This window comes from Arvicanthis niloticus, chromosome X, assembly GCF_011762505.2.
Source record: "Arvicanthis niloticus isolate mArvNil1 chromosome X, mArvNil1.pat.X, whole genome shotgun sequence".
NCBI lineage: Eukaryota > Metazoa > Chordata > Mammalia > Rodentia > Muridae > Arvicanthis > Arvicanthis niloticus.
Genome location: NC_047679.1, coordinates 26,647,256 through 26,659,278, shown reverse-complemented (window position 1 = coordinate 26,659,278; position 12,023 = coordinate 26,647,256). Strand labels below are relative to the sequence as shown.

Here is a 12,023-nt window from a genome sequence, read left to right as displayed (position 1 = left end):
TTCTTCGAGGGCTATCTTGAATTTATAACTCTGGAATGGATTTGACCAAGATTGCCATCCCACATTTGCATTTGCAGGGAAGAGGCTACCTTTTGAGGCACTAACAAATGTTCCATGTTCCCATAACCACCTGTTACTCCTAATTTGACTATAACCTAAGCAAGGAGAAAATTCCCCAGAAATTCTACCTGAAGATAAATAAGGTTCAATAAGTGACTTTTTGTTCTGTACGCAAACACACACCTAAATGACAACTTATTTCCTTATCACTCTTACCCACAAGAAATAATCAGTTTTCTGCCATTTAAGAAATGCATCTGCAGACACCAGCCCAGTCATGTGGAGAAAATGATGCTCTTAGGGTATCCCTCTGTCTCATGGCTCTTGGAATATATATATATATATATATTGCCATAAACTTCATATATTTGGCCTCCAGCCAGGTCCAAACAAGGCTTTGGGACTTTGACCATTCTAAAGCTGTATTTTCCATAATGATATAATCAGAGTCTTGAGATGCCACGTGAGACTATACATTTAGAATAGGTTATTTTTGTTTCTTTTCTTACAGCTCAAGTCTACGTAACTGTGATTCTCAAACCATTAATTGAGATGTCTTATGATAGTGCTGTGAACGTATGTTTAAAAATTCTCAGTGATGAAATATACATTTTTACGTCATGAAATATTCTTCCATAATACTATAATATTATATTATATAGAATATGATATAATATATATCAAATTTTATTAAATTAAACTCATTTTTGGAGACTTGGAAAAATATATATTTACTTTTTCCATTAAAAAATATGCTTTGATGAACATATTTATTACAATTAATTATGAATAGAGGTTCAGGTACTTATAGTATACACATAATTTAATCTTATTTATATAGTATATATAATAATCTTATTATATAGCATATTCAGATAGTATCAGATGAAAAATATAACCTCATAAAGTTGAAATGATTGTTTCTATCTTACAAAGAAACTGGGAAATGATTGTTTCTATCTTACAAAGAAACTGGGATTCAATTACTTAATAACCTTATAAAGTTGAAATGATTGTTTCTGTCTTACAAAGAAACGGATTCAATTATAAAAAGAGAAAGAAAGTAGGATTCAGAAAGATACACCAACCTTTTCCAAATCATACAACCAAAAGAATTAGACAGCTGGGGTTTAAAACTATAATCTTGTCATTATGGCAGACACATCAAGGACATGACAAACCACCACCACCACTACTACTACCACCATCATCATTATCAGACTTAATATTTATGAAGTGCTTACCATACATTAAGCAGTAGTCACAAACACGTTCAACTTTTAGTGCCAAACTTATGTTATCTATTCTTAAGATGAAGATAATGACTGAAAGGGTGTACTAGGCTAGAACTTCACAGCTTATATGGTAGAATTAGTATTCAAGTTCAAGCAGTTTCGCTCTACAGAGCATGCCAGTGTTGAGCATATTACAGTGACCCATAGAGTAGTAAAAATGTATACCAGACTCTTATTATGAATGATTTTTAAAGGGAAGAACAATGGCTTAACTGAGTCTTATAGATTAAAAAGAGAAAGTTACTGTCTAATAAAATATTGATCTAATAGTTCTCTAAGAAAATGTGTATCCAGGGTTTTGTCTGCAAAGTTTCTATCCTTATTCCTGTAACCTTTACTCTTTAAGCAACATATGGCCTTTTAAGCTGAATACACAGAGCCATTTCTAGCCAAGTGTGTGAAGTATAACTTGAATGAAAAATCTTCTAATGAAATTGGTGACCCAAACTCAATTGAAAACAAAATCCCCCCAAGAGACTTGGAAATGTCAAGATTTAAGAAATTCGAGATAGGCAAACTTTAAGACATTTATAGAAATATAATGTAGGATCCTCTCACCACTATCTGAAGGGTTAATGAAGCACTTTCATTGCTAGTCACTACTTTAAGTCTTTTCCTATCATCTTATTTAGGTATTTAGACATCATTAAAATTATGCAGATTATAAAAAAGATTATATTTTCTTGTCACCTCTGTAAACACTCAAAATTTTTCTGTCTCACCTCCTCCCCAAGAAAACCAACTTAATGAGCCACAAAACACATTACAGTGAATGAGAAAATATTTTCAGCATTTTTATGCAGAAAATACCTCATTAGAAGCAAACGCTTTAGCAAGCAGATTTAAATGTAATAAGAACTTGTACTGAGTAGGAACTTTTATAACAAATCACTAGCATGTATAAGCACACTGTCTGATGAATCAGAGGATCATAAGCTTCCTTTTCTTATCCTTGGGTAGCATCACAACCATGTGCTGAGTACAGCATAGTGCCAGTATGTACTCAACTGAAGAGCTTAGTGCTCACTAGCTGGCTGCAAAACAGAGAAATACCTGCAGATCATCCAGTCTCCATCAAGGGCTTATCTGGATATGTTATAATATGCAGGTTCATTTAGAGCAGTGGTTCTCAACCCTCCAGGTGCTGTGACCTTCTAATACAGTTCCTCATTATTTGGTGAATCTCCCAACCATAAAATTATTTTCACTGCTACTTTATAACTGTTAATATTGCTACTCCTACAAATTGCAATGTGAACATTGAATATGCATGATAGCTGATATACATACAGCCTTTGTGATAAAGGTAGTCAGACCCCAAAAGGGTCATGACCCACAGGTTGAGAACCACTTCTCTAGATCAACTAGTCTCACTTGAGACCATTATCTGGATATGTTATGACATGTAGATTCATTTAGATGAAGTATGTTTCCACCTGAATGTTTGTCAACCTAGAACCTAGACCTTTTGGACTATTGTGCATATTGCATGGGCCATATTGGTGTACGATTAGAGTCATGAATTTAATTTCAAACCAAAAACTGAATATATGCAGCTATAACTGTAAACTTTGGGCCTCAAACCAGAATATGAGAGTAAGAGTACTGGTAAGATTAAGGAAAATCTGGACTGGCTTGGTCATGAGATTGTAGTTCTTGACTTCAGTGACACAAGAACACAGGAGCACCAATGGCTACTTCTCTCCAATTGAAACCCCAGAAGGCACATGTAAGGTGAAGTGTTTGCAGGAGCTGCTGGTTGAGTTTGCAGGTGTTTCCACTCAAGTCCATCTCTTAGTCATCTACAGTCCCTACTTGAGAGCTTTGAGGTCTGAGTTACAGTCACATCCACCCAAATTAGGTTGTAACCACCCACAGTGATGATGGCACTGAATTAATAGGTTGTTGCTCTAGGAAAGTAACCTCTTTCAAATGGGAAAACTTATGATTGATTCTAGTGATAAATTTTGCATTGCTTAAGTTCTTTTCCAGCTTCTCCCATGGAGTCACACTAGTAGTAATGGTAGCCGTGATGGTGGTTACTTTTTATGGGTGTCTTACTCTGGGTCTGTCAGTCCCTGTGCTAAGCTCTGTACATCCTCAAGGCCCTGAGTTAATATCATTAATATCTCTGAATTACAAAGACAAGAACTGAGAGAAAAGAAAAATAACTCAATCCTAAACACATATGCAGAGCTGTGATTCAAAGTGTAATTGTCATCTGATTTTACAGTCCTCAACTATTGTTCATTTACTCTATGTACTGTGTGTGTGTGTGTGTGTGTGTGTGTGTGTGTGTGTGTGTATACTCCAAAAAGGAGTGAAAGAAGTTCCTACATGCCTATGACCTGCCCTCTGAGCCAGCCTAGTTTTCTTCACTGAGCAGAAAGGAACTTGATGCCCAGGAAGAGCAAACACAGATCAGCCAGCAGCCACCATGCTTACCGTTAGGAAGTGGCGGTCCTTGGCCTCGCGCCTCCTCTGGCTGTGAGCTGGGGGGTAGGCTGGCAGTGGTGGAGCAGCTATGGGGAGGGGAGCAGCAGCTCTTTGCTCTCTGCGATCACTTCGACTCCGGTGTTCTGAGGGTGCATAATAGACAAACATAATGAAAAAGACGGTATTTTCAATTGTTTCCCCCCCCCCTTGAGAATGTTAGCAAAGAGCTGTTAAAAAAAAAGCTTTCCTTAATCTAGCTAATCTATATACCATATCAAATTTTTAAAATGGTTCTTAACTTGCTGTGAATAAAAAGGCAGATGCATCCATCTCCATGGTCCCATCTTATAATCTTGGAACAAGATGGGCTCACTTATGAGTTCAATACACATCATGTCAAAATAGCAGAAGTTTAAAAAAAGAAATGTTGAGAATAACAATGATGGAAGACTTGTTGCTATGAGGATTGGAATATAGAATATGTGTAGACATAGCACAGCTTTCTGGACCTAGACGTCACTAGCTCCAGGAGAGTTCTAGGTGGAGTCAGAAATTATTTTGACACTGTTGCCTGTATGTGGGATATGTTCTTCTAAGCTGGGATGCTTTGTCTGGCCTCAGTGGGAGAGGAAGCGCCTAGCCTGGCAGAGACTTGATGTGCCAGGGTGGGGAGTATACCCTGGGGGTCCCCAACCCTCAGAGGAGAAGGGGAGGTGGGGATGGGGAAAGGACTGTGGGAGGCAGTGACCAGGAGGGGGCAGTGAGCAGGATATAAACTGAATAAGTAAAAAAAATTAATTAATTAAAAAAAATCACTGAGATAAGTTTCTGAGTTTGATCCTTAGCATCCCAAAGATAGATAGATAGATAGATAGATAGATAGATAATCACAGAGATGCATAAAACACAATTTAGTTTTCCAGCATTTCTGTGTACCTCAGAATATCTCTTGCCCACACTAAAGGCTATCTTCTGAATTATAGCTTACACTCATCCCCAGAGCTTAAAGTTTGCAGAGGCCTCATCACGATCAAAGCACAAATTGCTGGATCCTATTTTTCATTCTGGCTTTGCATTGTTTAACATTAGTATCATTCACACCATGTACAATATTAGTCATAATACCCAGTGTTTATTGACATGTGCCAGAAATGGTTTACTGAAGCTCTCAACTGCACCTTCTCAATGATCTCACACAGTGGGCATCAATTCTGTTCCTCATCTGCAGATGTAGAAACAGATTTAAGGAGAGAAGTTCACTGTGAAGTGATCAGTGGTCCAGACATAGCTCAGTGTCTTACCTTGATATTGCTCAACCTACAGACATTATAACGGACAAATAGATTCACTCATTGGAGCAAGAGGTTTTTTTCTTTCAGTATTTGGTTATATTTTGCTTCAATTTAATTCTTTGAATAATTACAACACTATAACTTATAATGTACAATTTACACCCTCCTTTCTAAGTTTTTGCCTGTGCTATGACACAGAAAAAAACTGAGTTGACTCTCAGGTGATATCAGATGCTCATTCTCCCAAGGTCCTACATTTCCCATTTGTATCCCTGTATTGATAAAAATATCACCTCTCTATTGTCAGATTTTTTAACTATAATTGGACCCTGGAGAAGGTGTGTGTGTGTGTGTGTGTGTGTGTGTGTGTGTATGTGTGTGTATGTGTGTGTGTGTGTGTGTGTGTGTGTGTGTGTGTGTGTGAGAGAGAGAGAGAGAGAGAGAGAGAGAGAGAGAGAGAGAGAAAATGTGTGTGTAAGAGAGAGAGTGAGAGAGAGAGACAGAGAGACAGAGAGAGACAGAGAGACAGAGAGAGAGGGAGAGAGAGTTAGTTTCAGATAAGATCTCACTAAATTACCCAGGCAAGTTTTAACCAGTATTCTTGCCTAGCTTCTTGAATAGCAAGACAATTGCATTCATCTTTTTTTTTTTTTTTTTTTGGTTTTTCGAGACAGGATTTCTCTGTGTAGCCCTGGCTGTCCTGGAACTCACTCTGTAGACCAGGCTGGTCTTGAACTCAGAAATCCGCCTGCCTCTGCCCCCCAAGTGCTGGGAGTAAAGGCGTGTGCTACCACCGCCCAGCTGCATTCATCTTTTGGTCAGAGGTCCTAAAGCACCTGTGAAATAGACTTTCACTAAATGCTTATTAAAGAATTGGACAACTCAATGCTTTACTGCAGTTTAGGTTTTTGAAAGTGAGACTGCATCCCATGTCCTATTTATTTATTTATTTATTTATTTATTTATTTATTTATTATTCTGTATTTATGATGGGTTGTGTCGTTGGTACCATTAGTGCTCCATGCTTCTCTACAACTTATTGCTGGTTTGAGCTGGTCTCCTTAGTACTGGTCGCATCTCTGCTTGTTTTATTCAGTATTTTGCTGTCTAAACTAGGAATTGAGCTCTCTCTAGCTTTCTGATTTCCATCAGTATGTTGACTGTTTTTTTTTTTCTCTTTACTACCAAAGCTTAGTATATAGGTTAGAAAAAACATGACAATATTCCTTGCCTTCCTTGCTTGGGATTCTTCAAAAAACTTGGTTTCCATGCACAACCAGAGAAAGGTCTTCAAAAAACCCATCATATGGATGGTCTTTGCTATACTGCCTAGAAATAAATGCTTATCAATAAATTTTGAGCTAAATGCCCTTCTTGATCAAGTCCCCACCTCTAATGTTACCCTTGTTTTTCTCTGCAAGCAAACATTTGGGCTTTTTCTAAACATATAGCCCAAAGAAAAGCTTTTACATTCTTAAATTCACTAGGCAGAGCAGATGTGTGCTATTGGGTAGAAAGAAGTGAAGGGAGAGTGGAGTGGGACAGAGGATATCAGCTCAATTCTCCTTTCAACCATTTCTCTCCCATCCTATCTTAAATAAATCTTCTGCTCTACACAGGCCAAGAGTAGGCAGCCTAAAGTAATCCCTCACTAATAGGACTCTTGCCAGTGGTGAGCTAGAGACATTATCAGTCCACCAGGGCCTGCGACTGCAGTCAGATCTTCATCCTTATTCCTTTAGACCAATGAAATGTAGACACCAGCCAGAAACTTGAAAGAAAAGAAAATATAAAATATAATTCTCTCTTTATAGCAATGTATTAGTCTCTCCATGTGTTTCGTGAACATAAAAGATGGCATAACTTAAAGTTATTACTGGCACTAGCATTAAAAAAATTGCTAAGAAAGAGGGAAAGCAATAATTGTATTCTTAAACAACTTTGAAATTCATTTATATGTCACATCCCTGAGGCTCTGTGACATGACAGGCACATTTCTGTTCAGTCCCCATAGCACTGGATTGACCCTGACTGCTTACTTGTTCATCCTCCTCACTACACTAGGTATTTTTAAAGGCAGAGACCATACTTGATTGCTCTTTCAATCCTATGATCTAGCATAATGCCTGACCTTCAGCACAGTTTGTTCAGGGTAGGGGGTGATATTAAGGCAGTCAATTTAAAGTTTAATCTCAGTTCCCAAACGAGCACAAATCTGCAGCCACCCAGTTTTACTTACCCATGTTTCATCATCCCCTCTCTCCTCATGAAAGCAAGGCGATTCCAGCTGTCCAAATAAAGAAGCCCCACAGGAAGCTCACTGCCACATTTGGGGAGCCAAGCCAAGCCCTTGTCTGCAAGTTTGGTATTAGTCCCAACCACCAGGTGGCAGACGTGGATTATGCTGATGGATACACAGCTACATTACTGTCAAGATATATATATGTATATATATATATATATATATATATATATATATATATATATATATGCATGCTTACTAATTTTAATTCTACACCACTGCATGTTTGTAATTCTATGATGCCTATAATTCCTGTTTATGACTCTCTACAGTGCTATTAAAGCCACTACACCCAATATTTGCTATTGAGCCAACCACAAAACAAACCAGTCTGAGTGGGGCAAAATGAGCCTCCATAGTCTCCCATCTAAAGCCCAGAAGGTTGTCTATCCATCTCTTATGCCCAAGGAGGAACTGCAGAGAAAATTGATATTGGCACTTGCTGTTCTTCAGTTCTGCTCTTAAGTCCAAACCTGATGGAGCAGTGAAATATGACAGCTTATGAGGGGCTCACTATTATCTGATTAAATCTGTAAAAATCTAATCAGAGAGGGATGATTAATAATAATAAAATTATAAGAAAGAATGATGTCTGTAAGGCTAATGTTACTCAAGCTCTCTAATGATGGGATCTGAGAAGGCACTTAGTGAGAATGATAAAATTCCTCAGTTCCCATCTTGTGCTTTCAATCAGCTTTCTGCAGAATGGCATTCCCTTCCACACATACCCACTGAGGATGTACCATATGCTGGGTTTGTGCTATATGCTTTGAATAAATTAATAAGACATCATCCTTACCCATGAGTTGCTCATGGATTAATAGTGGAAGGCAGACATACTGGTCAGTTATGACAGATGGTTATATGTGGCATGTTGGGAGGATGCATAAATTATGGGAAAGGTGCCTAGGAATTTAATAGGAAGATTTCCAGAAGGAGCTAATGTTACTAAAAATTTGTTGAAGGATTTTTTTTTATCCAACCATAAAGCTGAAATGAATATAAATGTCACAGTATCTTACCACTAACAACATGAATAAAAACTTTTAGACAAATAATTTGGGGACAGCTGTAGGTCAGTTGTTTCATTAAAAGGAGAAATGCCAGAAGTCATATAAATGTGGGTAGAAACAATACTTAGGGTTTTCTATCCTGGTAATAGCTTTCAAATATTTTATTTGCATTGTAGTATTTTTGTAAACTATCAATCCTTAAATAAGTGTAGAGGGATATTGAAAAAAATACAGTGAATGTGTAGATAGCATATGTTTCCATAACAAAAATCTAAATGCCAGAAAATGTGACATACCATCTTGATTATAGATTTGGGGAGGCCTTTAAAGGATCACGAGCATTCTGAATCTTCTTACTCTAATGGGTTTTAAGGCACTGGAAAGTAAGAAATGTTCATCATCTACCTAGACTGCCATATGCCTATCTTTGGTGCTCTCAATACTGTGACAGAAAAGCAAATAGAAGTATCTATTTTGATGGGACACAGTAGATGGCAAGGTAGAAAGAGCTCTGGCTGGAGAGTAAGAAGATCGGGCTCTGAAGCTAGCCTGTATGATCCTGAGCAAGTTTCCTCACATTTCAGCCCTTCTTACACTTCTGTGTAGAATGAAGGCATTGGATCAGCTCAGAGATTCTCAATAGAAACAGAAGAGCACTTGAGCACCTTAGAGACATTTTTAGAATGATTGGGCAGAAGCCAGGCATGACAGCTATCCTGTAATGCACTGAATGATCAATGAAAAGGTTCCAGGTCCCATACGAATTTCAAATGCCCCATCAAAATCTCCTACCCAAAGAATCATAGACTCTATTTCTGAGTCAAACCTAATTCCTTTTTAATTATAAGACAAAGTATTACTTTGCTCATATCAAATAACTATCAACTATACCAATTTTTGTGGCTCTTCTCTTGTCCCTACCTCCAGGGCTCTTCATTTCTCCATACTTTTTGTTTGGAATGGCTTCTGTCTTTACTTAATTCAAATTTATTTTTGAGAAGTACAGACATCTAACTGCTTTTATTATGTCATCTAATACAATTATGAATTGGCACTTGAACATTGAGATAAAGTGTTATTAATACGTTTCCTTTTGGAAATTCGCTTTGTGAACATATTAAGGCCATAATGGTAATTTTAATCCATATATATGTGTAGCTGACATTATGCATGGATTTCATTCAGGGTAGAAATGGGAGCATTTCAAAGCACTTGATTTAACTAAGGAGGTAATAGGACTAATGGGACAGAAAAAAACCTAGATGGCAGAACCTCTGATGTTCTCCCAGAAATCCCCCAGCCTGGGATCAGTTACCTCTGCGCAGGGCTTGCAGACTCTGTCTGGCATGGCGGTGCAACTCCTCTACACAGGGTGGCCTGGTAGCTGGGAGGAAGATGTTTCGCTGCTGGTGCCATGGTGCACGGTAGTATACACTCAACTTGCTCTCGATGTCCAAGTTGGAGACAGCTACAAGACAAAGAGCAAACAGTGCAATGTGCATCAGGAGCTTGGATTGTGCATTTAGTGGGTGCTGGGGCAGGGGAGGTGGACAGGAAGTTGGGAAGGAATGTAGAGTGAAATCCAGACTGCTAAACTAACTCAAGGCTGGAAAAACTTTGAAGTTTATAACACAACTATGCCCTTGGACCAAGAGATGGGATGCTTTTTCACATCGTTCCTGTTGTCTACATGAATGTTGGTCTTTATGATGTTTCTTGTCCCTTGTGGCTTCTGGCTGCAGGTTTCTGATCCTGCCCTTTACCTCCCAACGTCATTCCTTGGCATTTTTGCCTGGTTTCACCAAAGGTTATCACAAACATTAAATGAACTATGACAGGTGTACTAAATGTGTATTAAGGGATGGAATTTGTAGATGACATGGTTCTTACAACTCATCTGAGAAATCAAGGAAGATTATCTTTTTCCTAAACATAGCATTTAATTTACTATTGTCACCTTCATTACATTCATTACAAATATAGCCCAGGACAGAACAAATCCCTTAAGAGTAGAGGATGCCTATCTGTGGGAAAATGTTCTAGGAACTAGGGGACTATGATTAAGAAATGGCGACCCAGAGAAACTCATGAGCATTTGATGGCTTATTAGCCTCAAGATGGCTGAGATCCGGTACAGATGGCTTCACCCTTCAGACCCATGATCCAGAGCCAGACTTCTGGCCCAGGAGCATCCTGCTCTTTTCCGTCTCAGCCTTTTTTCTTGATCTGTTTGCTTGTTTCCAAGCACAAGGATTGGAGACACTCTGCTTCACTCTTGGTTCTAATCTGAACATTTTCTATTAGAAGACTGGTCTACTATTCCACTTTGAGAATTCTAACCTGGAACAAGACAGTCTAGAGGAAATGAATAAAAGAAAGTGAATACTTTGCGGGAAGGAATAGAAGAATGAAAACTGGGGAAAAATACTGCCTTTTGATAGTTAACTTTTGTCCTACCTCACCATGAACTGCAGTTATTTTAAATACTGTATTTAATAGCATTTAGCAGCATTTAATAGTACTTACTAGTCTAGAATAAAGTTTTCATTACTACAAGAATTGCTAATAGAGGGCTAAGGATGTAGTTCAATGGCAGAACACTTGCCTAGCTCATGTGAAACTCTGGGTTTGATCCTTAGCACTATAAAAAATTAGAAAGAAAAACATCAAATGATGTATTGAAACATGAACAAAATCAAAAGGAATATCCCATGTCTTTAAATTATCTAATCGAATGTTCCATGATGAGAAAATTTCCTATAGCTCTACTATATAATATAGTATTCACTTTGCCCTTGGTTCAAGAGATGGGAGACCACAGTGGCTAGTAATCACTTCAAAAGTGACTAGTTAGTGATCGGTGAACTAAATTTTTAACTTTTACTATTAATTAAAATAGCCATATGTGACTGACATACTTAACACTGTAGTTCTAGGATGACCATAAATAGTTTAGCATATGTTCTCACCTTTGACTACAGAGATGACTCTCTTCTATCACTTTATTCTTCCTGGATGTTTAATCTTTAAGAATTTAGACTGGAAGACTATTTCACTCAGTAGGGGTTAGCACCCTTTTGGAGGGAGGAGGAGGACCAATGGAACCAGAAAAGAAAAGAGTGATTTTCTTTCTCAGGCTACCGTACAGCCTTGACTTTATCATTACAGAAACAGCAGGATTCACAGAGGAATAAGCTGATTTTTTCAGGCCTGAGAGATGTGTGGGAGGCCTGGTATATAGAAGAGAGGGCCAAGTCTAGATCAGGACACTCCTCTCCTGTGGACAGTGGGCGGAGCTCTGAAGACAGAAGTCTCATTCAGTTGCCCTCAGGGAAAATACTCCTGTGCAGTGATGGGATTGCCTGGAAAATCAGCCTGTCTCTGGACACAGAGGTCAACTCCTGCTCAACAGGGCTGAGGTCATTGCTAAACTCAACAAAGGTGGCTGTGACTCATGTGCTGGTGACAGCTGGAAGAAGGAAAAAGAACAGAAAATCTGATTGTGGAATAAAAAAGAAACAAAACCTCAATAGGCAATTCTGGAAGTAAGAGAGAGAGAGAGAGAGTATGTGTGTGTGTGTGTGTGTGTGTGTGTGTCTGTGTGTGTGTGTGTGTGTGTGTGTGT

At 38.3% G+C, this 12,023-nt stretch overlaps 1 protein-coding gene across 1 annotated transcript in view; it reads right to left on the bottom strand.

Annotated features, from left to right (window-relative positions):
- Nhs (NHS actin remodeling regulator) overlaps positions 1-12,023 on the bottom strand; it is a 329,212-nt gene that overhangs the window by 37,651 nt on the left and 279,538 nt on the right. Inside the window, 2 exon segments of the mRNA XM_034486366.2 lie at positions 3,801-3,934; positions 9,714-9,866. Of these exon segments, the coding sequence (XP_034342257.1) occupies positions 3,801-3,934; positions 9,714-9,866 (287 nt within the window).